Consider the following 27,974-nt stretch of genomic DNA (forward strand, 5'->3'; position numbering starts at 1 on the left):
CCTCTGGGGTGTGACCCTAACTTGGAATTGTAAAGCATGACCCGATCTCCCACTTTGAAGACTTTGAACTTGACATTCCTATTTACCTAAGCTTGTCTCCTTTTTTGAATAATCTCTGAAACATAAGCACTCATTGCTCTGTCTTCCTCCAACTGATTCAGATTGTGTTGTCTATAGATCAGAGATTCTCTGAGTGGGAGTCTACTTTCTGCAGCAACTCTCAAGCTAGGCACCACAAACTCCATGGGTACTACTGCTTCTAACCCATAAACAAGCCTAAAAGGAGTCATTCCAGTGGTTACTTTAAAAGCTGTTCGAAATGACCATAAAGCTAAGTCCAATTTCATATCCCAATCAGACTTGAGTCCTGAACAATCTTCTTGATGATTTTAAGCAAGATTTTGTTTGAACTCTCAGCCTGTCCATTTGCATGGGGATAGGGAGTGGACTTCTTATGCAAAATCATATGGGTTTGAGTTAGCTCTCTAATAACATCATTCAAGAAGTGTGTTCCCTAATCACTGACAAGCTCAATGGGACATCCAAACCTTGTCATGATGTTACTATACAAGAATTCGACCACACTAGCTGCTTTATTGTCTCTGAGAGTCACTGCTTCCACCCATTTAGTGCAGTAATCTATAGCCACCAGAACATAGCTCTTACATGTCTTGCTCTTTGGCTTAATAGGACCCACAAAATCTAATCCCCATTTCTGAAATGGATCTAAAGGTAGCACAGGGTGGTCTGACATCCTATCTTTAGAATTGGGTTGGCCCACTTGCTGACAAACCAAACATTCCTTGGCATATGTGTGAGCATCCTTCAAAACTGTTGGCCACCATAGACCTGATTGTAAAATCTTCTTTCCTGTTATTTCCCCTGAGAAATGACCTCCAGAGACAACCTTGCATGTGCCTCTTGTACCACTACTACTTGTTCAAAATCAAGAACAAATCTTCTTATTATCTGATCTATCCTCTTTCTATATAATGCTCCAATAATGACTAAAAATGGCTTTCTTTTCAGCACAAACTTCCTTTTCTGATCCACACTCATCTCTTCTGGGTAACAATCCATCAGTGAGAAACAGCAACATTTGATCATAAAAGGAGTCAGAGCTCCAGCTCTGAACAACAAATAGATAAGAGTCAGGGAAATAATCATTAACTCCTACAGCATCTTCTTTACTTTCAAGTCTGCTTAAATAATCTGCCACCACAGCATGCTGATTCCCTAGAGTATGTACTATCACAAAGTCAAATTCTTGCAACAACAATATCCATCTTGCTAACCTTCCTGTCAACTGTGGTTTCTTCACAAGAAATGACAGAGCTTGATGGTCAACATGGAAGAAGACTTTGTTAGCCAAGAGATAATGTCAAAATTTCTATAAAGAGAACACCATGCCCAAAGCTTCTCTCTCTGTAACTAAGTAATTTCTCTTAGCTGAAGTTAGCATTCTACTTGCATAGTAGACAAGTCTGAACCAATTCTTGATTTTTGCCTATATAAGAACAGCTCCTACTGCAATGTCTGAAGCATCAACAAATACATGGAATAGTAAAGACCAATCAAGAGGCTACAAAATTGGAGCTACCACCATCATCTTCTTTAAAGTCTGAAATGCCTTTTCCTAGGCCTCTGACCACCTGAATTCTACTCCTTTCTTGGTTAAATGTGACAAGGGTGCACATACATCTGACAAATATCTTAAATGTCTACTGTGCCACTTGATCTGACCCACAAACCTAGATGTTTCCTTTAGATTCACTGGGCTCTTGGACTTTATGATGCTCTGAATTTTTCTTGGATCCACCTATATACCTTCCTCTGAAATTACGTGGCCCAACAAAACTCCTCTTTTAACTGCAATTGCACATTTGTATGGATTGAATGAAATACCATACTTTCTACATCTCTCAAAACCTTTCCTCAAGTGCTCCAAATGCATCTCTTTGGATCCAAACACACAGAAATCATCCATAAATACCCTCATAAAAGAAGACAAATAGGGCTCAAACACTCTACTTGCCACCTCTGAGAAAGCTGGTGGTCCATTTTTTAATCCCAACCTAATTACTATGAACACAAATGCTCCCCACTCTGTAATGAAGGCTATTTTGTGTTCATCATCCGGGTGCATCCTAATTTGATTATATCCTGAGAACCCATCCAGAAAACTATACATTTGATGCCCTGCAACTGAATCTAGCAGAGTATCTGCACAAGGTAATGGTGGAAAAGGATCTGTGATGGTGGCTGCATTGAGCTTTCTATAATCCACACAAACTCTGATTCTTCCATTTTTCTTGGGAACTACTACAATTGGAGATAGCCATGTTGCTTCATGTACAGGTTTAATGAATCCCACCTTGAGCAGCTTGTCAATTTCATCTTTAACCTGCTTTGCATAATTAGGATTCATTCTGTGCCTCTGTTGGATAACAAGCTTAGCATCTTGCTTCAAATTAATCCTATGGGAATAAAATACAGGATCAATCCCCTTCATATCTGAATATTCCCATGCAAAAATATCCTTGTATTCCATTAATAATTTCAAAAGATTGTCTTTGAATTCTCCTTCCACATGAACACTAACTTTGACAACTTTAGGGTCATTCTCTGTTCCCAAATTCCATTCATTCAGATCATCCTCCATAACTCTAGCTGATTTCCTCATACTGTTTTCATATCTTTGCTCTGCTATTGCAATAGCTTGATCTGTTGATAGATCATTCTGCATCTCCTCTGACTGTGACAGCTCTGATTCTTGTAGAACTCTGAACTGTTCCTTAGTAGTCATCTCAGTCCCTGTTTGAATATCCTGTAATTTCTGATCTCTCTCCTCTTCTGCAACTACAGCAAAACAATCCTCATAATCTCCCAAAATAGTCATCACATTTATATCAAACACTAGGACAACTGCTCAATTGGCCTTCAAATATTCCTCTTCTTCATCATCTTCTACTTCATCTGCCAGGTGTATGCCTTGTGCTCTTTGCTCCTTTGGCATAAATATAGTAGAAATCATGGGTAGAAGTCTGTTTCTGGTTCCCCTGTTTCAAGATCACTATATTAGCTCCCCAATCTTGCTGTAACTTAGCCTGCCTGAACCAGGGTCTTCCAAGGAGCATTGGGTAGGCCAAGTTCCCTGATTGCATCCTGAGTACTACAAAGTTGACCATAAACTTCAATCCTGCAATGAAGATCTCCTGGCTTTTAGCAAACCTAAAGGTTGTAATCTCCTCTGATCAGCCATTTTAACCTCAAAAGGTGCTGGATGCAACTTTTGGCTCCCAAATTGAATATAAACCGACTCAGGAAGTATATTAACTCCTGATCCACCATCCAAAAGAACTCCATGTATGGGCTGGCCCTGGAATTTGACTGATATGGCAGGAACTTTGACTGAACAATATTACTCATTGAAAAATTACTTTGAGGTGAATCAACACCTTTTCTCTGAAGAATTCTTTGAAACAGCAAATCTCTAAGCCCTGATACTAATGTCAGCAAATTGGTCAAGAGAAATCTGAATTTTTTAATGTAACAGAGCTTCATAGAGTGAGTCAACCATAGAAATTTCTTCTTCTCCTTTGTCCTGTCCTTGTTCTTCACAAACCCCTTCTATTTGTTCTAACAATAGTTCTTCCAAAGCTGGCTTCTTCTTATCCAACTTCCTCTGAACCTTGCTTCTAACTTTCTCTTGATCCACCCATTGAATTGGACCTTTATTCAACTTTGCAGCTCTTGTCACTACCAAGGCAGGAATCTGTTGTTTCCCATCCTTATCATTTGCATGGACTCAACATCCAGAACAATCACAAGCAACATTGTCAACCATATCAGAGTTACTCTGAAACTGGTCCTCTATCACTGTCACTACATTTGACTGTGTTATTTGTTGGTTTTGCTGCATCTTTTCTCTCTGATTTTGATCTGCTACATGGTACCTTACAATTGGGATACCCCTCTCTGTCCTATGCTTGCACCATAACTCACAAGCTGGACCCTGTCTATGACCCTATATGTCACAATAAGTGCACTTCAATTCTCCTCTAAAATCAGATTGCCATGTTGGTCTAGGCTGTGACCTGAACTGTCTATTTGGTCCTCTAGCTTGAGCAGGGAAGACTTGATTAGATGAAGTTTTGTTCTGCTGTTGCTTTGACCTTTGTACACCGAGGGGAACTCTTCCTCTGAAATTTGGGTTATACCAAAAATTGGTTGCTAAATGTCCTTCCTTTGAGCATATCTGACACACTTGTCTGTCATTTGTTAATACTGAGGCATACTTCAATGCTTTAAGCCTCTTTAATAGTTGTTCATCATCCAATCCTTTCTTCTTCTTTTTGCCCTTATCTTTGGACTTAGAAGATTTCTTCTTCTTTTTCCTTTTTTGGCTAGTTGATTCATCATCTGAATCTGAGTCACTATTATATTCTGAATTATCATCAGAGCTCTTTGAGTCTATGTCTCCATCAGAGTCAGATTCCAAGTCTGAATCAGACCTCTTTTTCTTTTGCTTCTTCTTGGTAACACCCAACCTCTTTTCTACTCTTACTACTGCTTGCACCAAAGCATCAAAACATGCAACAATGTCTACATTAGCCACTGCTGATCTGATTCCCTTCCTTAATCCATTTAGGAAATAAGAAGCTAACATTTCATTGGAAAGCCTTATCCTTCCAATCTTCGAGAGAGAACCCTGAACTTCTGAGCATAGTCCTCTACTAGCATTTCTTTTTGTTGAAGATCTTTAATTTTATTTATGATGTCATTGGCTATTTTCTCCCTTCTGAACCTGGCCAAAAAACTATCTCTCAAAGCATCAAAGTTTCCAAAATGTCCCAAACCATACTGGCTAAACCAATGGGTGGTTGCAAGATGAGGTTATCTAGTTTCATGGCGTGGGCGCCCTTGGCTTTAGCTGAAAAACAGGCATTTTTTCAAGAAGAATAGCCAATCTCTCATAGTTAGCCAAGGAGTTTCACTTCAAGGTCTTCTAATGAAACATCATATGCAAAGTTGGGCACCTAAAACTATAATCTGATCGAATATCCAATAATTGCAAATCCCCTTTTCTTTGGGAACCAAGTTTGTATACAGGCCCTGTCCTAGGTTTAGACAGGTATAGTGAATGTGAGTAAATTGCCTATAACTTTTACATTATTACTCATACGATGTTCCCACTTTGCATTTCACAAATACAAATAACATAGAGCTTAACTTGATTTATCGAGTAATTTTTGATGTGTTCTACTATTTTCTATATTATTTAAAAGATATTAGAATTGTTAAAAAACATACTATTTTATCCTCCCACCACATCTACCATTTAAAATGCTCAAATTGTATGGATCTAGTGATGATTAGATTGGGAAAGATTAGTATAATGTGGGTATAAGATAAAATTACAAATCTAACGGTTTGATTTTTGTAGATTTACTTTGGAAAATTTATTATGACTATCAGAGGCCCATTAAATCAATAGTAATTTAATTCTAGAAAATTAAATATTGAATCTTTCAATCTAAAAACTCATGGGATCAATACTCTTGTTGCCATGAATTTATCAAAAAAAATTTGGCTTGATTTGAGTATGGGAAGGTCCATTTTCAATCCTCCCAAGTGAAAATTCCCATATTGTGTCCACTCTCCCCTTTTCAAGTCTAAAACCAATCCTAGTTAGGTTTGGAAATCTAGGCTTGGTAAACTTCACAGCTTAGGTTTCATTCCATGTGTGAGGCTTGGGTAGGCCCAAACCTTATACATGCATGCCACTTTATGTCCACGTGAGCATCGAGAGGATCCACATAAGCAGCTTGCCACCTCAGCTTGCCACCTCCACCCTCCATGTCAACATGGTCAACCTAGTTGACTCCCCACCTCATCATCCTAGTCATCATTAATGCCACATCATCTTGCCACCTTTGCATGCCACCTCGCACATGGTGACATGGCATGCCACATCATGGAATTGCCACATCAACCATAATAGTGCCACATGTCAAGAGAATGCCACGTGTCATGCACGCTTGTGACACGTGGCATCTCCTTCCCACCTCCCCTCTTTTTTCAAAAACATATTTTTGGAAAAGTTAATTTAGTAATTTAGAGAAATAGAATATAGAAATTTAAATAATAAAATATATGTAACTTATTAAATAAAAGAATTTAAAATCACTAATTTAAAAGGATTATATTTTGGGATTAGATCAATAAAAATATTATTAAAGATCATATTATTAATTTTAAAAAAATAAATTTTTTATTTTTATATTTCTTGAAATTTTTTTTATGTAGAATAAACCTTTGAATAAAATATAAAAAAAATACTTTATTTAAAAAAAGCAGTTATATAATTATAAAATAAAAGATTTCTTTAAAGATATATTTATATACATTTATATATCTGGTAATGATAAATATTTAGACTTGTTAATAAATATTATAAATAATATTAATTTTTAAGTGGATAATAGTTTATCTTTAAATATCTTTATGTTTATCTTAGTTATCCAATCAATCTTAGATAGGAAATCCAGTGAGATTTGAAGTGGATAACCTATTTTTCCTATATAATCACACATCTCTAGTACTATCCCACACTTATCTGTAGTACTATCCCATCATTGAGCCCTTATAATATTTTCTCTCTTAGCTTCCTTGAGAATGGGTTCTCAAAGCCGTAGGAGTCGGAAACGTGATAGGACTAGACTCCCCCCCATCCACCAAGTTCAAGAGGAGGAGAGGAGAAGGGTAGCTCGTGAGAGAAAGAGAGAGTGGAGAGCACGTCAACGAGCAACACCTTCCGTTGGCGATGATCCAAGCCTTGCTCCTCCTCTTCCACTTCCTCTCCCTTCGCCCTCTTCCCCCCCACTACCCCTTAGTTTAGATAATCCACATGAACCCGCCCTTCTTGAGTCCTCTCTTCTACAAGAACCCACCCCCCCTCCTTTGGGCGCCCTTCGTGTGGATAGGAAAGAACTATCAAAGTCAGGGGCACATCGTCGTGCCCGTGCAATCTTCCAATCCTATTTCAAAGACCTCACGTCTTCATCACAGGCATGTGTGCTTGATGCTTTGATTGATCTGCCCAACATGGCCAACTGCAGGGCGCTTTCCGACATTGGAGGTCGAAGAGAGAGGAGAGCTGGCATGGCGGTGCTACAAAGTGTTCGTCATTCCTATATAGTTAACAAGAAGAGGAACTCTGCGGACGCTTTGGCTGCTCGACGGGCTATTGTGGCAGCCATAAGTAGCTCCCAAATGAAGGGTAAGGTTAGTGCCACATCTCGCATCCTTTCCATAGCACCACACGCACTTAGAGTTGGGTCTATTAGGCGACAAAGTTTAGATGCCAATGAGGTTGGTGCTATGTGGGCGAGTAGTGGTCGTGTAGCTAGGCATGATCGCCTACTAGATGAAACCACTAGAACCTTGATAGAAAGTTTTTGGGAGGAGAATTGTCGTGCATCGCCAGTTTTCAAGAAAGCTTTGCGTAAGAGAGTGACAAGAGGAGTGTTCATTGAGCACGGTGCTTGCTTTCTTGAAATGTCCCAAACTGAGTTGTATTCTCAGTTTGTAGCTTCGTATCCAGAGCTTAAAATTGGGCAAAGGTCATTTGAGGGGTGTAAGCCTTGGTTTGTGAGGTACTCACGTCAGCGTGACACATGTTGTTGTCGCTACCATGTTGAGTTCAATCTTTTTTATGATGTGTTCCGTTCTCTTAGTGGGCATAGAGAGTTGCCTCGTAGTCCACGTGATTTCATCCACTCTCTTTTGTGTGCACGCACGGAGGATGCCCAGTTCCATAGGATGCCTTGTGTGGAGAGCAATTGCACATCATGTGGTTCACTTGCACATCTACAGATGGTAGATCTTGATGCAAGTGACCAAGAGATAGTGGCATGGCAACGTTATGAGTATGTGACACACCAACTCCAGAGTGGTGGACAGTCCAGGAAGTTGCAGCTCGTGGACAAACATACACCACGTTGCCACTTCACAGCCACATTTAGGGAGCAGATCTACCCCTACATACGGCACAGTCATTGTGCCAAGTGGCAGGATCGTCAGTTCCGAGCATGCCTAGCAAAGTTTCCTATTGGTGTGGTCGTCTCTGTGATTGATTTTGCAGAGAACTACACTTTCACACCTTTTCAGGAGATACAATCTGAGTATTACTTCTCAGAGCAGGTAATGGTTATATTTTGTACTATTTGTTTTATGTTTGAGCTTCATTACTTAATTGATTTTTTGTGTCCTAAACGTATGTATTGCTTCCCTCACCAGGTTGCTATTTTGGTCCACATTAGCTATCGACATGCAGAGGCTCATGTAGATGGGATAGCGAGTACCCCCGAGACCCGTGTCATTATTCGAGAGTATCATTTTTATATCAGTGATGATCGTTCACATGATGCACATTTTGTGCAACACTGCTTTCGTCTCCATGACGATTTTTTAGGAGATTGTGGGATCAGACATGTCCAGCGATGGGTTTGGTCGGATGGTTGTGGCGCACAGTTCAAGTCATCACGTCAATTCTATTGGCTCTACAGGTTGTACTTATGGCTTTCTTACATTTTCAATTAAACTAAATTCACTAGAACATCTTAAAGAAAACAATAACTAAGACTATCTTTTATGGATTTATAGGTGGCATGTGCAGTCTAGTATCCCAGTGATTTGGTCATTCTTTGAGACTGGTCACGGGAAGGGTGAGCATGATGGTGCAGGCGCGTGTGTGAAACGTGCCTTGAGGCGTCATCAGCTGCGACAGGATGCTCAGCGGTTCAGAGATGCGGGCCACGTAGTCGAGTGGTGCTCCCAACATTTGTGTGGGAGTGCAGCATCATCGTACCCCAGACGTGATGCTCGGATTGTCAGGAGATTTTTTTGGCATGTGGATGGTAGCACGATTGACCGCAGAGCCTCCCATGATTGTGACACAGTACCTGGCACCTTGGGCTTACATTCCATCAGGAGCACGTGCATGGCGGCCCCCACGATTTACACACGACGGTTTGCATGCTTCTGTGGAGCATGTATGGATGGCGATTGGTCACATTGTGCCTCGAGAGGATGGGCAGATGCATGGATACAGACATTCCTCTCCCCCGAGCATCCTTCACATCCAGTGGTGTCTGTTGAGCACACAGGTCCTGCGTTCATGGTCAGTTATGATGACCTGACAGATTTGCTACAGGAGGGTGATGTATTTGCTGTTATTGCCAGTGAGGGAAACAGCGAGGGAGTAGACTACTATCTGATGAGTTGCACTAGGCCAAAGTGCATGCTTGACCAGGATACAGTGGATGATCATGGGTTTTCTTATGACGCCCATAGCATGATTGTGGCAGGCCGGTTCTACCAGCAGATTCGACTTCATCGGGGGAGTCTTGAGTTCCAGCAGTGGAAGTGGGAGTTAGAGGCATTTCAGTTCTCTCATCTAGTGGTTGCTACCAGGCTCACTCTTGTTCGAGTACAGAGCCGAAAACACAGTTCTCACCCTCGTTTTCGGCTTCGAGTGGATGACCATGAGAGCATTCTAGAGCAGTTGAGAGCTAGAGAGGGTGCTGCTGACTAGATCTCTATCTTGATAGTGACTAAACTCAGACTAGCTGGGTTAGCTCACTTACATTGTACTTAGATTTTTGGGCAGTGACTAACCTCAGACTAGCTGGGGTAGCTCATTTTCATTCTGATGTACTTATTTGATGTTTATATCATTATGAGTTTTCTCATTATTGAGTATCATTACATTTTAGTTGATGTTCTTGATTTTATTATATTTTTTAACACTTTGGCTATCATATTGTTTGTTGAAAATCTCCATGCCATCGTACCCAAACATGCTCCGATGGGGACCAAACTTTGCAAGCGTGTGGGGGTGGGCCCCCCCCACATGCTTGCAAAGTTTGGTCCCCATCGGAGCATGTTTGGGTTGGCAATGGCCGCCCAGTGCGGTTTTTTCAAGTCTCTTGGTGCTTAAGAGGCCATGGAAAATCCGGGCCTTCCCCATACCATCGTACCCAAACATGCTCCGATGGGGACCAAACTTTGCAAGCGTGTGGGGGTGGGCCCCCCCCACATGCTTGCAAAGTTTGGTCCCCATCGGAGCATGTTTGGGTTGGCAATCGGCGCCCAGTGCGGGTTTTTCAAGTCTCTTGGTGCTTAAGAGGCCATGGAAAATCCGGGCCTTCCCCATACCATCGTACCCAAACATGCTCCGATGGGGACCAAACTTTGCAAGCGTGTGGGGGTGGGCCCCCCCCACATGCTTGCAAAGTTTGGTCCCCATCGGAGCATGTTTGGGTTGGCAATGGGCGCCCAGTGCGGTTTTTTCAAGTCTCTTGGTGCTTAAGAGGCCATGGAAAATCCGGGCCTTCCCCATACCATCGTACCCAAACATGCTCCGATGGGGACCAAACTTTGCAAGCGTTTGGGGGTGGCCACCCCCACACGCTTGCAAAGTTTGGTCCCCATCGGAGCATGTTTGGGTACGATGGTATGGGGAAGGCCCGGATTTTCCATGGCCTCTTAAGCACCAAGAGACTTGAAAAAACCGCACTGGGCGCCCATTGCCAACCCAAACATGCTCCGATGGGGACCAAACTTTGCAAGCATGTGGGGGGGGCCCACCCCCACATGCTTGCAAAGTTTGGTCCCCATCGGAGCATGTTTGGGTACGATGGTATGGGGAAGGCCCGGATTTTCCATGGCCTCTTAAGCACCAAGAGACTTGAAAAACCCGCACTGGGCGCCGATTGCCAACCCAAACATGCTCCGATGGGGACCAAACTTTGCAAGCATGTGGGGGGGGCCCCCCCCACATGCTTGCAAAGTTTGGTCCCCATCGGAGCATGTTTGGGTACGATGGTATGGGGAAGGCCCGGATTTTCCATGGCCTCTTAAGCACCAAGAGACTTGAAAAAACCGCACTGGGCGGCCATTGCCAACCCAAACATGCTCCGATGGGGACCAAACTTTGCAAGCATGTGGGGGGGGCCCACCCCCACATGCTTGCAAAGTTTGGTCCCCATCGGAGCATGTTTGGGTACGATGGTATGGGGAAGGCCCGGATTTTCCATGGCCTCTTAAGCACCAAGAGACTTGAAAAACCCGCACTGGGCGCCGATTGCCAACCCAAACATGCTCCGATGGGGACCAAACTTTGCAAGCATGTGGGGGGGGGCCCCCCCCACATGCTTGCAAAGTTTGGTCCCCATCGGAGCATGTTTGGGTACGATGGTATGGGGAAGGCCCGGATTTTCCATGGCCTCTTAAGCACCAAGAGACTTGAAAAAACCGCACTGGGCGCCGATTGCCAACCCAAACATGCTCCGATGGGGACCAAACTTTGCAAGCATGTGGGGGGGGGCCCCCCCCACATGCTTGCAAAGTTTGGTCCCCATCGGAGCATGTTTGGGTACGATGGTATGGGGAAGGCCCGGATTTTCCATGGCCTCTTAAGCACCAAGAGACTTGAAAAAACCGCACTGGGCGGCCATTGCCAACCCAAACATGCTCCGATGGGGACCAAACTTTGCAAGCATGTGGGGGGGGCCCACCCCCACATGCTTGCAAAGTTTGGTCCCCATCGGAGCATGTTTGGGTACGATGGTATGGGGAAGGCCCGGATTTTCCATGGCCTCTTAAGCACCAAGAGACTTGAAAAACCCGCACTGGGCGCCCATTGCCAATCCAAACATGCTCCGATGGGGACCAAACTTTGCAAGCATGTGGGGGGGGCCCACCCCCACACGCTTGCAAAGTTTGGTCCCCATCGGAGCATGTTTGGGTACGATGGTATGGGGAAGGCCCGGATTTTCCATGGCCTCTTAAGCACCAAGAGACTTGAAAAACCCGCACTGGGCGCCGATTGCCAACCCAAACATGCTTTGATTGTGACCAAACTTTGCAAGCATGTGGGGGGGGCCCACCCCCACACGCTTGCAAAGTTTGGTCCCCATCGGAGCATGTTTGGGTACGATGGTATGGGGAAGGCCCGGATTTTCCATGGCCTCTTAAGCACCAAGAGACTTGAAAAACCCGCACTGGGCGCCGATTGCCAACCCAAACATGCTTTGATTGTGACCAAACTTTGCAAGCATGTGGGGGGGGGCCACCCCCACACGCTTGCAAAGTTTGGTCCCCATCGGAGCATGTTTGGGTACGATGGTATGGGGAAGGCCCGGATTTTCCATGGCCTCTTAAGCACCAAGAGACTTGAAAAAACCGCACTGGGCGCCCATTGCCAATCCAAACATGCTCCGATGGGGACCAAACTTTGCAAGCATGTGGGGGGGGCCCACCCCCACATGCTTGCAAAGTTTGGTCCCCATCGGAGCATGTTTGGGTACGATGGTATGGGGAAGGCCCGGATTTTCCATGGCCTCTTAAGCACCAAGAGACTTGAAAAACCCGCACTGGGCGCCCATTGCCAATCCAAACATGCTCCGATGGGGACCAAACTTTGCAAGCATGTGGGGGGGGCCCACCCCCACATGCTTGCAAAGTTTGGTCCCCATCGGAGCATGTTTGGGTACGATGGTATGGGGAAGGCCCGGATTTTCCATGGCCTCTTAAGCACCAAGAGACTTGAAAAACCCGCACTGGGCGCCCATTGCCAACCCAAACATGCTTTGATTGTGACCAAACTTTGCAAGCATGTGGGGGGGGCCCACCCCCACACGCTTGCAAAGTTTGGTCCCCATCGGAGCATGTTTGGGTACGATGGTATGGGGAAGGCCCGGATTTTCCATGGCCTCTTAAGCACCAAGAGACTTGAAAAACCCGCACTGGGCGCCGATTGCCAACCCAAACATGCTTTGATTGTGACCAAACTTTGCAAGCATGTGGGGTGGGCCCCCCCCACACGCTTGCAAAGTTTGGTCCCCATCGGAGCATGTTTGGGTACGATGGTATGGGGAAGGCCCGGATTTTCCATGGCCTCTTAAGCACCAAGAGACTTGAAAAAACCGCACTGGGCGCCCATTGCCAATCCAAACATGCTCCGATGGGGACCAAACTTTGCAAGCATGTGGGGGGGGCCCACCCCCACATGCTTGCAAAGTTTGGTCCCCATCGGAGCATGTTTGGGTACGATGGTATGGGGAAGGCCCGGATTTTCCATGGCCTCTTAAGCACCAAGAGACTTGAAAAACCCGCACTGGGCGCCGATTGCCAACCCAAACATGCTTTGATTGTGACCAAACTTTGCAAGCATGTGGGGGGGGCCCACCCCCACACGCTTGCAAAGTTTGGTCCCCATCGGAGCATGTTTGGGTACGATGGTATGGGGAAGGCCCGGATTTTCCATGGCCTCTTAAGCACCAAGAGACTTGAAAAACCCGCACTGGGCGCCGATTGCCAACCCAAACATGCTTTGATTGTGACCAAACTTTGCAAGCATGTGGGGTGGGCCCCCCCCACACGCTTGCAAAGTTTGGTCCCCATCGGAGCATGTTTGGGTACGATGGTATGGGGAAGGCCCGGATTTTCCATGGCCTCTTAAGCACCAAGAGACTTGAAAAACCCGCACTGGGCGCCGATTGCCAACCCAAACATGCTTTGATTGTGACCAAACTTTGCAAGCATGTGGGGTGGGCCCCCCCCACACGCTTGCAAAGTTTGGTCCCCATCGGAGCATGTTTGGGTACGATGGTATGGGGAAGGCCCGGATTTTCCATGGCCTCTTAAGCACCAAGAGACTTGAAAAACCCGCACTGGGCGCCCATTGCCAATCCAAACATGCTCCGATGGGGACCAAACTTTGCAAGCATGTGGGGGGGGCCCACCCCCACATGCTTGCAAAGTTTGGTCCCCATCGGAGCATGTTTGGGTACGATGGTATGGGGAAGGCCCGGATTTTCCATGGCCTCTTAAGCACCAAGAGACTTGAAAAACCCGCACTGGGCGCCGATTGCCAACCCAAACATGCTTTGATTGTGACCAAACTTTGCAAGCATGTGGGGGGGGCCCACCCCCACACGCTTGCAAAGTTTGGTCCCCATCGGAGCATGTTTGGGTACGATGGTATGGGGAAGGCCCGGATTTTCCATGGCCTCTTAAGCACCAAGAGACTTGAAAAACCCGCACTGGGCGCCGATTGCCAACCCAAACATGCTTTGATTGTGACCAAACTTTGCAAGCATGTGGGGTGGGCCCCCCCCACACGCTTGCAAAGTTTGGTCCCCATCGGAGCATGTTTGGGTACGATGGTATGGGGAAGGCCCGGATTTTCCATGGCCTCTTAAGCACCAAGAGACTTGAAAAAACCGCATTGGGCGCCCATTGCCAACCCAAACATGCTCCGATGGGGACCAAACTTTGCAAGCATGTGGGGGGGGCCCACCCCCACATGCTTGCAAAGTTTGGTCCCCATCGGAGCATGTTTGGGTACGATGGTATGGGGAAGGCCCGGATTTTCCATGGCCTCTTAAGCACCAAGAGACTTGAAAAACCCGCACTGGGTGCCGATTGCCAACCCAAACATGCTCCGATGGGGACCAAACTTTGCAAGCATGTGGGGGGGGGCCCCCCCCACATGCTTGCAAAGTTTGGTCCCCATCGGAGCATGTTTGGGTACGATGGTATGGGGAAGGCCCGGATTTTCCATGGCCTCTTAAGCACCAAGAGACTTGAAAAAACCGCACTGGGCGGCCATTGCCAACCCAAACATGCTCCGATGGGGACCAAACTTTGCAAGCATGTGGGGGGGGCCCACCCCCACATGCTTGCAAAGTTTGGTCCCCATCGGAGCATGTTTGGGTACGATGGTATGGGGAAGGCCCGGATTTTCCATGGCCTCTTAAGCACCAAGAGACTTGAAAAACCCGCACTGGGCGCCGATTGCCAACCCAAACATGCTCCGATGGGGACCAAACTTTGCAAGCATGTGGGGGGGGGCCCCCCACATGCTTGCAAAGTTTGGTCCCCATCGGAGCATGTTTGGGTACGATGGTATGGGGAAGGCCCGGATTTTCCATGGCCTCTTAAGCACCAAGAGACTTGAAAAAACCGCACTGGGCGCCGATTGCCAACCCAAGCATGCTCCGATGGGGACCAAACTTTGCAAGCATGTGGGGGGGGGCCCCCCCCACATGCTTGCAAAGTTTGGTCCCCATCGGAGCATGTTTGGGTACGATGGTATGGGGAAGGCCCGGATTTTCCATGGCCTCTTAAGCACCAAGAGACTTGAAAAAACCGCACTGGGCGGCCATTGCCAACCTAAACATGCTCCGATGGGGACCAAACTTTGCAAGCATGTGGGGGGGGCCCACCCCCACATGCTTGCAAAGTTTGGTCCCCATCGGAGCATGTTTGGGTACGATGGTATGGGGAAGGCCCGGATTTTCCATGGCCTCTTAAGCACCAAGAGACTTGAAAAACCCGCACTGGGCGCCCATTGCCAATCCAAACATGCTCCGATGGGGACCAAACTTTGCAAGCATGTGGGGGGGGCCCACCCCCACACGCTTGCAAAGTTTGGTCCCCATCGGAGCATGTTTGGGTACGATGGTATGGGGAAGGCCCGGATTTTCCATGGCCTCTTAAGCACCAAGAAACTTGAAAAACCCGCACTGGGCGCCGATTGCCAACCCAAACATGCTCCGATGGGGACCAAACTTTGCAAGCATGTGGGGGGGGGGCCCCCCCACATGCTTGCAAAGTTTGGTCCCCATCGGAGCATGTTTGGGTACGATGGTATGGGGAAGGCCCGGATTTTCCATGGCCTCTTAAGCACCAAGAGACTTGAAAAAACCGCACTGGGCGCCGATTGCCAACCCAAACATGCTCCGATGGGGACCAAACTTTGCAAGCATGTGGGGGGGGGCCCCCCCCACATGCTTGCAAAGTTTGGTCCCCATCGAAGCATGTTTGGGTACGATGGTATGGGGAAGGCCCGGATTTTCCATGGCCTCTTAAGCACCAAGAGACTTGAAAAAACCGCACTGGGCGGCCATTGCCAACCCAAACATGCTCCGATGGGGACCAAACTTTGCAAGCATGTGGGGGGGGCCCACCCCCACATGCTTGCAAAGTTTGGTCCCCATCGGAGCATGTTTGGGTACGATGGTATGGGGAAGGCCCGGATTTTCCATGGCCTCTTAAGCACCAAGAGACTTGAAAAACCCGCACTGGGCGCCGATTGCCAACCCAAACATGCTCCGATGGGGACCAAACTTTGCAAGCATGTGGGGGGGGCCCCCCCCACATGCTTGCAAAGTTTGGTCCCCATCGGAGCATGTTTGGGTACGATGGTATGGGGAAGGCCCGGATTTTCCATGGCCTCTTAAGCACCAAGAGACTTGAAAAAACCGCACTGGGCGGCCATTGCCAACCCAAACATGCTCCGATGGGGACCAAACTTTGCAAGCATGTGGGGGGGGCCCACCCCCACATGCTTGCAAAGTTTGGTCCCCATCGGAGCATGTTTGGGTACGATGGTATGGGGAAGGCCCGGATTTTCCATGGCCTCTTAAGCACCAAGAGACTTGAAAAACCCGCACTGGGCGCCGATTGCCAACCCAAACATGCTCCGATGGGGACCAAACTTTGCAAGCATGTGGGGGGGGGCCCCCCCCACATGCTTGCAAAGTTTGGTCCCCATCGGAGCATGTTTGGGTACGATGGTATGGGGAAGGCCCGGATTTTCCATGGCCTCTTAAGCACCAAGAGACTTGAAAAAACCGCACTGGGCGCCGATTGCCAACCCAAACATGCTCCGATGGGGACCAAACTTTGCAAGCATGTGGGGGGGGGCCCCCCCCACATGCTTGCAAAGTTTGGTCCCCATCGGAGCATGTTTGGGTACGATGGTATGGGGAAGGCCCGGATTTTCCATGGCCTCTTAAGCACCAAGAGACTTGAAAAAACCGCACTGGGCGGCCATTGCCAACCCAAACATGCTCCGATGGGGACCAAACTTTGCAAGCATGTGGGGGGGGCCCACCCCCACATGCTTGCAAAGTTTGGTCCCCATCGGAGCATGTTTGGGTACGATGGTATGGGGAAGGCCCGGATTTTCCATGGCCTCTTAAGCACCAAGAGACTTGAAAAACCCGCACTGGGCGCCCATTGCCAATCCAAACATGCTCCGATGGGGACCAAACTTTGCAAGCATGTGGGGGGGGCCCACCCCCACACGCTTGCAAAGTTTGGTCCCCATCGGAGCATGTTTGGGTACGATGGTATGGGGAAGGCCCGGATTTTCCATGGCCTCTTAAGCACCAAGAGACTTGAAAAACCCGCACTGGGCGCCGATTGCCAACCCAAACATGCTTTGATTGTGACCAAACTTTGCAAGCATGTGGGGGGGGCCCACCCCCACACGCTTGCAAAGTTTGGTCCCCATCGGAGCATGTTTGGGTACGATGGTATGGGGAAGGCCCGGATTTTCCATGGCCTCTTAAGCACCAAGAGACTTGAAAAACCCGCACTGGGCGCCGATTGCCAACCCAAACATGCTTTGATTGTGACCAAACTTTGCAAGCATGTGGGGGGGGGCCACCCCCACACGCTTGCAAAGTTTGGTCCCCATCGGAGCATGTTTGGGTACGATGGTATGGGGAAGGCCCGGATTTTCCATGGCCTCTTAAGCACCAAGAGACTTGAAAAAACCGCACTGGGCGCCCATTGCCAATCCAAACATGCTCCGATGGGGACCAAACTTTGCAAGCATGTGGGGGGGGCCCACCCCCACATGCTTGCAAAGTTTGGTCCCCATCGGAGCATGTTTGGGTACGATGGTATGGGGAAGGCCCGGATTTTCCATGGCCTCTTAAGCACCAAGAGACTTGAAAAACCCGCACTGGGCGCCCATTGCCAATCCAAACATGCTCCGATGGGGACCAAACTTTGCAAGCATGTGGGGGGGGCCCACCCCCACATGCTTGCAAAGTTTGGTCCCCATCGGAGCATGTTTGGGTACGATGGTATGGGGAAGGCCCGGATTTTCCATGGCCTCTTAAGCACCAAGAGACTTGAAAAACCCGCACTGGGCGCCGATTGCCAACCCAAACATGCTTTGATTGTGACCAAACTTTGCAAGCATGTGGGGGGGGCCCACCCCCACACGCTTGCAAAGTTTGGTCCCCATCGGAGCATGTTTGGGTACGATGGTATGGGGAAGGCCCGGATTTTCCATGGCCTCTTAAGCACCAAGAGACTTGAAAAACCCGCACTGGGCGCCGATTGCCAACCCAAACATGCTTTGATTGTGACCAAACTTTGCAAGCATGTGGGGTGGGCCCCCCCCACACGCTTGCAAAGTTTGGTCCCCATCGGAGCATGTTTGGGTACGATGGTATGGGGAAGGCCCGGATTTTCCATGGCCTCTTAAGCACCAAGAGACTTGAAAAAACCGCACTGGGCGCCCATTGCCAATCCAAACATGCTCCGATGGGGACCAAACTTTGCAAGCATGTGGGGGGGGCCCACCCCCACATGCTTGCAAAGTTTGGTCCCCATCGGAGCATGTTTGGGTACGATGGTATGGGGAAGGCCCGGATTTTCCATGGCCTCTTAAGCACCAAGAGACTTGAAAAACCCGCACTGGGCGCCGATTGCCAACCCAAACATGCTTTGATTGTGACCAAACTTTGCAAGCATGTGGGGGGGGCCCACCCCCACACGCTTGCAAAGTTTGGTCCCCATCGGAGCATGTTTGGGTACGATGGTATGGGGAAGGCCCGGATTTTCCATGGCCTCTTAAGCACCAAGAGACTTGAAAAACCCGCACTGGGCGCCGATTGCCAACCCAAACATGCTTTGATTGTGACCAAACTTTGCAAGCATGTGGGGTGGGCCCCCCCCACACGCTTGCAAAGTTTGGTCCCCATCGGAGCATGTTTGGGTACGATGGTATGGGGAAGGCCCGGATTTTCCATGGCCTCTTAAGCACCAAGAGACTTGAAAAACCCGCACTGGGCGCCGATTGCCAACCCAAACATGCTTTGATTGTGACCAAACTTTGCAAGCATGTGGGGTGGGCCCCCCCCACACGCTTGCAAAGTTTGGTCCCCATCGGAGCATGTTTGGGTACGATGGTATGGGGAAGGCCCGGATTTTCCATGGCCTCTTAAGCACCAAGAGACTTGAAAAACCCGCACTGGGCGCCCATTGCCAATCCAAACATGCTCCGATGGGGACCAAACTTTGCAAGCATGTGGGGGGGGCCCACCCCCACATGCTTGCAAAGTTTGGTCCCCATCGGAGCATGTTTGGGTACGATGGTATGGGGAAGGCCCGGATTTTCCATGGCCTCTTAAGCACCAAGAGACTTGAAAAACCCGCACTCGGCGTCGATTGCCAACCCAAACATGCTTTGATTGTGACCAAACTTTGCAAGCATGTGGGGGGGGCCCACCCCCACACGCTTGCAAAGTTTGGTCCCCATCGGAGCATGTTTGGGTACGATGGTATGGGGAAGGCCCGGATTTTCCATGGCCTCTTAAGCACCAAGAGACTTGAAAAACCCGCACTGGGCGCCGATTGCCAACCCAAACATGCTTTGATTGTGACCAAACTTTGCAAGCATGTGGGGTGGGCCCCCCCCACACGCTTGCAAAGTTTGGTCCCCATCGGAGCATGTTTGGGTACGATGGTATGGGGAAGGCCCGGATTTTCCATGGCCTCTTAAGCACCAAGAGACTTGAAAAAACCGCACTGGGCGCCCATTGCCAACCCAAACATGCTCCGATGGGGACCAAACTTTGCAAGCATGTGGGGGGGGCCCACCCCCACATGCTTGCAAAGTTTGGTCCCCATCGGAGCATGTTTGGGTACGATGGTATGGGGAAGGCCCGGATTTTCCATGGCCTCTTAAGCACCAAGAGACTTGAAAAACCCGCACTGGGTGCCGATTGCCAACCCAAACATGCTCCGATGGGGACCAAACTTTGCAAGCATGTGGGGGGGGGCCCCCCCCACATGCTTGCAAAGTTTGGTCCCCATCGGAGCATGTTTGGGTACGATGGTATGGGGAAGGCCCGGATTTTCCATGGCCTCTTAAGCACCAAGAGACTTGAAAAAACCGCACTGGGCGGCCATTGCCAACCCAAACATGCTCCGATGGGGACCAAACTTTGCAAGCATGTGGGGGGGGCCCACCCCCACATGCTTGCAAAGTTTGGTCCCCATCGGAGCATGTTTGGGTACGATGGTATGGGGAAGGCCCGGATTTTCCATGGCCTCTTAAGCACCAAGAGACTTGAAAAACCCGCACTGGGCGCCGATTGCCAACCCAAACATGCTCCGATGGGGACCAAACTTTGCAAGCATGTGGGGGGGCCCCCCCCCACATGCTTGCAAAGTTTGGTCCCCATCGGAGCATGTTTGGGTACGATGGTATGGGGAAGGCCCGGATTTTCCATGGCCTCTTAAGCACCAAGAGACTTGAAAAAACCGCACTGGGCGCCGATTGCCAACCCAAGCATGCTCCGATGGGGACCAAACTTTGCAAGCATGTGGGGGGGGGGCCCCCCCCACATGCTTGCAAAGTTTGGTCCCCATCGGAGCATGTTTGGGTACGATGGTATGGGGAAGGCCCGGATTTTCCATGGCCTCTTAAGCACCAAGAGACTTGAAAAAACCGCACTGGGCGGCCATTGCCAACCTAAACATGCTCCGATGGGGACCAAACTTTGCAAGCATGTGGGGGGGGCCCACCCCCACATGCTTGCAAAGTTTGGTCCCCATCGGAGCATGTTTGGGTACGATGGTATGGGGAAGGCCCGGATTTTCCATGGCCTCTTAAGCACCAAGAGACTTGAAAAACCCGCACTGGGCGCCCATTGCCAATCCAAACATGCTCCGATGGGGACCAAACTTTGCAAGCATGTGGGGGGGGCCCACCCCCACACGCTTGCAAAGTTTGGTCCCCATCGGAGCATGTTTGGGTACGATGGTATGGGGAAGGCCCGGATTTTCCATGGCCTCTTAAGCACCAAGAGACTTGAAAAACCCGCACTGGGCGCCGATTGCCAACCCAAACATGCTTTGATTGTGACCAAACTTTGCAAGCATGTGGGGGGGGCCCACCCCCACACGCTTGCAAAGTTTGGTCCCCATCGGAGCATGTTTGGGTACGATGGTATGGGGAAGGCCCGGATTTTCCATGGCCTCTTAAGCACCAAGAGACTTGAAAAACCCGCACTGGGCGCCGATTGCCAACCCAAACATGCTTTGATTGTGACCAAACTTTGCAAGCATGTGGGGGGGGGCCACCCCCACACGCTTGCAAAGTTTGGTCCCCATCGGAGCATGTTTGGGTACGATGGTATGGGGAAGGCCCGGATTTTCCATGGCCTCTTAAGCACCAAGAGACTTGAAAAAACCGCACTGGGCGCCCATTGCCAATCCAAACATGCTCCGATGGGGACCAAACTTTGCAAGCATGTGGGGGGGGCCCACCCCCACATGCTTGCAAAGTTTGGTCCCCATCGGAGCATGTTTGGGTACGATGGTATGGGGAAGGCCCGGATTTTCCATGGCCTCTTAAGCACCAAGAGACTTGAAAAACCCGCACTGGGCGCCCATTGCCAATCCAAACATGCTCCGATGGGGACCAAACTTTGCAAGCATGTGGGGGGGGCCCACCCCCACATGCTTGCAAAGTTTGGTCCCCATCGGAGCATGTTTGGGTACGATGGTATGGGGAAGGCCCGGATTTTCCATGGCCTCTTAAGCACCAAGAGACTTGAAAAACCCGCACTGGGCGCCGATTGCCAACCCAAACATGCTTTGATTGTGACCAAACTTTGCAAGCATGTGGGGGGGGCCCACCCCCACACGCTTGCAAAGTTTGGTCCCCATCGGAGCATGTTTGGGTACGATGGTATGGGGAAGGCCCGGATTTTCCATGGCCTCTTAAGCACCAAGAGACTTGAAAAACCCGCACTGGGCGCCGATTGCCAACCCAAACATGCTTTGATTGTGACCAAACTTTGCAAGCATGTGGGGTGGGCCCCCCCCACACGCTTGCAAAGTTTGGTCCGCATCGGAGCATGTTTGGGTACGATGGTATGGGGAAGGCCCGGATTTTCCATGGCCTCTTAAGCACCAAGAGACTTGAAAAAACCGCACTGGGCGCCCATTGCCAATCCAAACATGCTCCGATGGGGACCAAACTTTGCAAGCATGTGGGGGGGGCCCACCCCCACATGCTTGCAAAGTTTGGTCCCCATCGGAGCATGTTTGGGTACGATGGTATGGGGAAGGCCCGGATTTTCCATGGCCTCTTAAGCACCAAGAGACTTGAAAAACCCGCACTGGGCGCCCATTGCCAACCCAAACATGCTCCGATGGGGACCAAACTTTGCAAGCATGTGGGGGGGGGGCCCCCCCACATGCTTGCAAAGTTTGGTCCCCATCGGAGCATGTTTGGGTACGATGGTATGGGGAAGGCCCGGATTTTCCATGGCCTCTTAAGCACCAAGAGACTTGAAAAAACCGCACTGGGCGGCCATTGCCAACCCAAACATGCTCCGATGGGGACCAAACTTTGCAAGCATGTGGGGGGGGCCCACCCCCACATGCTTGCAAAGTTTGGTCCCCATCGGAGCATGTTTGGGTACGATGGTATGGGGAAGGCCCGGATTTTCCATGGCCTCTTAAGCACCAAGAGACTTGAAAAACCCGCACTGGGCGCCGATTGCCAACCCAAACATGCTCCGATGGGGACCAAACTTTGCAAGCATGTGGGGGGGGGCCCCCCCCACATGCTTGCAAAGTTTGGTCCCCATCGGAGCATGTTTGGGTACGATGGTATGGGGAAGGCCCGGATTTTCCATGGCCTCTTAAGCACCAAGAGACTTGAAATAACCGCACTGGGCGCCGATTGCCAACCCAAACATGCTCCGATGGGGACCAAACTTTGCAAGCATGTGGGGGGGGCCCCCCCCACATGCTTACAAAGTTTGGTCCCCATCGGAGCATGTTTGGGTACGATGGTATGGGGAAGGCCCGGATTTTCCGTGGCCTCTTAAGCACCAAGAGACTTGAAAAAACCGCACTGGGCGCCCATTGCCAACCCAAACATGCTCCGATGGGGACCAAACTTTGCAAGCATGTGGGGGGGGCCCACCCCCACATGCTTGCAAAGTTTGGTCCCCATCGGAGCATGTTTGGGTACGATGGTATGGGGAAGGCCCGGATTTTCCATGGCCTCTTAAGCACCAAGAGACTTGAAAAACCCGCACTGGGCGCCCATTGCCAATCCAAACATGCTCCGATGGGGACCAAACTTTGCAAGCGTGTGGGGGGGGCCCACCCCCACACGCTTGCAAAGTTTGGTCCCCATCGGAGCATGTTTGGGTACGATGGTATGGGGAAGGCCCGGATTTTCCATGGCCTCTTAAGCACCAAGAGACTTGAAAAACCCGCACTGGGCGCCGATTGCCAACCCAAACATGCTTTGATTGTGACCAAACTTTGCAAGCATGTGGGGGGGGCCCACCCCCACACGCTTGCAAAGTTTGGTCCCCATCGGAGCATGTTTGGGTACGATGGTATGGGGAAGGCCCGGATTTTCCATGGCCTCTTAAGCACCAAGAGACTTGAAAAACCCGCACTGGGCGCCGATTGCCAACCCAAACATGCTTTGATTGTGACCAAACTTTGCAAGCATGTGGGGGGGGCCCACCCCCACACGCTTGCAAAGTTTGGTCCCCATCGGAGCATGTTTGGGTACGATGGTATGGGGAAGGCCCGGATTTTCCATGGCCTCTTAAGCACCAAGAGACTTGAAAAAACCGCACTGGGCGCCCATTGCCAATCCAAACATGCTCCGATGGGGACCAAACTTTGCAAGCATGTGGGGGGGGCCCACCCCCACATGCTTGCAAAGTTTGGTCCCCATCGGAGCATGTTTGGGTACGATGGTATGGGGAAGGCCCGGATTTTCCATGGCCTCTTAAGCACCAAGAGACTTGAAAAACCCGCACTGGGCGCCCATTGCCAATCCAAACATGCTCCGATGGGGACCAAACTTTGCAAGCATGTGGGGGGGGCCCACCCCCACATGCTTGCAAAGTTTGGTCCCCATCGGAGCATGTTTGGGTACGATGGTATGGGGAAGGCCCGGATTTTCCATGGCCTCTTAAGCACCAAGAGACTTGAAAAACCCGCACTGGGCGCCGATTGCCAACCCAAACATGCTTTGATTGTGACCAAACTTTGCAAGCATGTGGGGGGGGCCCACCCCCACACGCTTGCAAAGTTTGGTCCCCATCGGAGCATGTTTGGGTACGATGGTATGGGGAAGGCCCGGATTTTCCATGGCCTCTTAAGCACCAAGAGACTTGAAAAACCCGCACTGGGCGCCGATTGCCAACCCAAACATGCTTTGATTGTGACCAAACTTTGCAAGCATGTGGGGGGGGCCCACCCCCACACGCTTGCAAAGTTTGGTCCCCATCGGAGCATGTTTGGGTACGATGGTATGGGGAAGGCCCGGATTTTCCATGGCCTCTTAAGCACCAAGAGACTTGAAAAAACCACACTGGGCGCCCATTGCCAACCCAAACATGCTCCGATGGGGACCAAACTTTGCAAGCATGTGGGGGGGGCCCACCCCCACATGCTTGCAAAGTTTGGTCCCCATCGGAGCATGTTTGGGTACGATGGCATGGAGATTTTCAACAAACAATATGATAGCAAAAGTGTTAAGAAATATAATAAAATCAAGAACATCAACTAAAATGTAATGATACTCAATAATGAGAAAACTCATAATGATATAAACATCAAATAAGTACATCAGAATGAAAATGAGCTACCCCAGCTAGCCTGAGGTTAGTCACTGCCCAAAAATCTAAGTACAATGTAAGTGAGCTAACCCAGCTAGTCTGAGTTTAGTCACTATCAACAGCAACCCAATCAAAATCGTCATCTCTAACTGCCGGTCGACGTGCGCGTCGAGGCTGCTGTGCACGTCGAGGCGGCTGTGCCGGCTGCGGGGGTCGTCGAATGTCTGCGGGGAGGTCTGCCTCAAATGAAGGATCGTGAGCTGGTGCCGGTATACTCGGGAGCTCACGAGTCCCAAAAGCTGCTATGGCCCTCTCTCTCTCTCTGCGTCGTGCTAATGCAAGACGCCTCTGTCTGTACACCCAAAATCTATAATCTGCAATGGTGCGTGTCTGCCACTCTGCTCGTGTAAGCTCCTCTGCTGTAAGGACACGCTGCTCATGAGAAGCAGCACTGCTGCTAGCACCATCACCCGCTGTGCCACTAGGGCCAGCACCACCCACGCGCTCAAATGCTGTCACCTGGCTCTCATGTAGCACTCTCTGGTAAGCGTCGAACTCATGTGAGCTCCACTCTATCTCAGGAGGCACCTCAGGCTCCTGGGCTCTATCGTCGAAGGCGTCGAGTCCCAAGTCCATAGCTGATGTAAAGTCGACAGGCCTCCCAGTCCTGGCATCTACTCGTACAAGGCCTGGGTGAAGATCATCGATGCCCAATACCCTGTACGTCGCTAAGTCGACGCGTGCACGGCAGGATGGGCATGCTGAGAACCGGACGAGCTCCTGGGTGATGCAAGACAAGTGGAAAATATGTCCACATCCCAGGGCATATCCTCCTGTACTGTCAATGTCCTCGATACATAAACAGCAGCACGCATCCCGTAGGAAGGGAGGTGCATCCTGAGGGAGAGGTCGTCGAAAAACCTCTGTGATAGGCCGTGGATATAACGGTAGGTAAGGCACTGTCACATCGGATGATCTACGATACTCTCGAACATGCAGCATCAGCTGCTCTGCCCTGTGCTGGGCAATCTGCTCCATGATCTGATGATGCTGTGCCTCAGCTCTGGAGCTCTCTACCTCGGTCCGAGCCTACGCAAAAAAGTAAAGCATTAAAATATTTGGTTAGTCTCTCATTAGGTATTACTTAAAGAAATTTGTAACTTAAACGTGCAAGAGAAACCTACCTGCTGGATGTCGGACTCTCTCAGATGCTGTGCCTCTGCAGTAGCTGCCTCTGCCATCTGTAATGCAGCTCGGAGGCGGTCTATCTCCGCTCTCGCCTCTACCAACTCCTGAGTGAGCCTCTGAGTGGCAGGTGTGGGAACCTGCGTGACACAATCAACCATGCTGCTCATGTAAAAATATAGAAAAGTACATATAAACATGAAGATAAATGACCAAAAAAACTTAAGACGTAATATATATGTAAATACCTCCACATCTGTCGTCGGTATAGCTCGTGAGAATAGGCGCACCACGTGCTGGATGCTCTCCGTGGTACTCCGTACGTCAATGCCGACCTGCGTGCCAAGAGCCTCTACTGTCGACAATGGCACAAAGGAAGGATCTGTGGCGGCAGGTGCTACACGAAGTGCTGGTGGAGGCCGCCTACCCTGGTCCTGGAGACGGCCTCGGCCAGCACCACCACCCGGACGATGGCTGGTGTAATCGACCTCCTCCCCTAAGACAAACTCCGCATATAACTGCTTTGCGAAGTATATGGGGATCTGGCGGTTGTTCGGCATCCTCCCATATGCGGCAACATATCGACTATAGATATGTGCCGCCATACGAGGATGCGAACACCGCGAAATAGTGAGGGGCTTCCCCGCCCCGGGCCTCATCCCACGACTATCGAGGAAAAGATCTAGGAAAGCCCCATCCCTAATAGGAGCAAGATCACAGACCTGACGATATGTCAGGCCATGTGACACCGGAGCAGCGCGATGGTGGGCTATCCACTCATCTACATAAACAATATCGTGAAGGCTACGAAGGGACGCAAGCATCGCCTCCAAGTCTGCCACGATATGTAATGTAGACGGAGTGTCTCTAGCACTCCTACGGATAGCCGCTAGCTCACGGTCTATCTCCGCGATGAGGTCCGCAATAGATGAGCGGCCCTCCTCGTGGCCCTCCTCGTGGCCCTCCATGCTAAAACCTAAGCCCAATGTGAAGGGTCCAATGTGAAGGGTCTAATGTGAAAGGTCTAATGCTTAGTGCTAAGTAGCACTAATGAAGCTAAAAACAAAGCTAATGGGCTCACTAACACTAATCCAAATCAAGAGAGAGCAAGGGAGTGAAAACGACTTGTGAAAATGAGCCAAAAAAAAAAGTTTTCCGGTTTTATAACCTCGATCGAGGTTCGGTAACATCATGCAATTTAGGGTTTGCAAGATTAACGCTCTGGATATTAGGGTTAGTGCAACATACGGCCAAGATACACACCTAATTCTAGGGTTGGGGAAGGATCGACGGCTGAGATTTGATATTAATATCTCGATCGAGGTAATTGGACGGCCACGATTTAGAGGCATTACCACGAAAAGGTATCTCGACGGTCAAGATTCATTATATACCTCGATCGAGATATTTAAACGGCCGAGATCGCATCTTCCAGCGTACGTGAATGGACGGTATAGATTGCGTTTCCTTATCTCGATCGAGATAATTGGACGGTGGATATTGCATCTACGTATCTCGATCGAGATATTCGGACGGTGTAGATTGAATCTCTATATCACGATCGAGATATTCGGACGGCTGAGATTTGAACTCAGTATCTCGATCGAGATATGGGGACGGTGGAGATTGTATCCGATTACCTCGAACAATGAATGGTCGCGATTGGATGTATATTTCTCGTTCGAGATACGTGGACGATGGAGATGTGCTAGTCAAATATGCCTACGGGGATACAGCGTGGCCCTGATGTGGATCCGAGTGGCATAGATATCTCGATCGAGATATTGTGGTGGCGGTGACATGTATTGGTGACATGGATGACGCCTGGAAAGCCGGACCTGCTAGCGTGGCATTAGTTGGCATCTCGATCGAGATATGTCGATTTAGGCTCGGGAACCACGTGTCGTCTTTTGATTGGCGGGACTATCACGATCGAGGTACTCCGCCCGAGATGGATGGATGTCCCAATTTTGGAGAGAGTGAACGAAAGTGAGTACCCTCATCTTGCAACCACCCCAATCCATT

The 27,974-nt window shown here is 49.5% G+C and overlaps 1 protein-coding gene across 1 annotated transcript; it reads right to left on the minus strand.

Moving 5' to 3' along the window:
• Window positions 1–86: 86 nt before the first annotated feature.
• On the minus strand, window positions 87–27,386 carry LOC147608119 (uncharacterized). Its single transcript, XM_086790162.1, has 6 exons — window positions 26,198–27,386; window positions 25,949–26,089; window positions 25,604–25,853; window positions 2,686–2,859; window positions 549–639; window positions 87–276 (listed from the first exon to the last, which is right to left on the minus strand). Exons 1-6 carry the CDS (start codon window positions 26,915–26,917, stop codon window positions 87–89), a joined length of 1,566 nt encoding a protein of 521 aa, XP_086646288.1. The 5' UTR covers window positions 26,918–27,386.
• Window positions 27,387–27,974: the final 588 nt, after the last annotated feature.

This window comes from Cibotium barometz, chromosome 54 (genome assembly GCF_041138505.1).
Source record: "Cibotium barometz isolate CiBa-2024 chromosome 54, ASM4113850v1, whole genome shotgun sequence".
NCBI classification, from domain to species: Eukaryota; Viridiplantae; Streptophyta; class Polypodiopsida; order Cyatheales; family Cibotiaceae; genus Cibotium; species Cibotium barometz.

Coding starts and splice junctions, on each gene's coding strand:
- LOC147608119 (XM_086790162.1), bottom strand. CDS start 26,917: ATGGAGGGCCACGAGGAGGGCCACGAGGAGGGCCGCTCATCTATTGCG. Junction 26,090..26,197: donor TACCGACGACAGATGTGGAG/GTATTTACATAT, acceptor TGTGTCACGCAG/GTTCCCACACCTGCCACTCA. Junction 25,854..25,948: donor GAGAGTCCGACATCCAGCAG/GTAGGTTTCTCT, acceptor TTTTTTGCGTAG/GCTCGGACCGAGGTAGAGAG.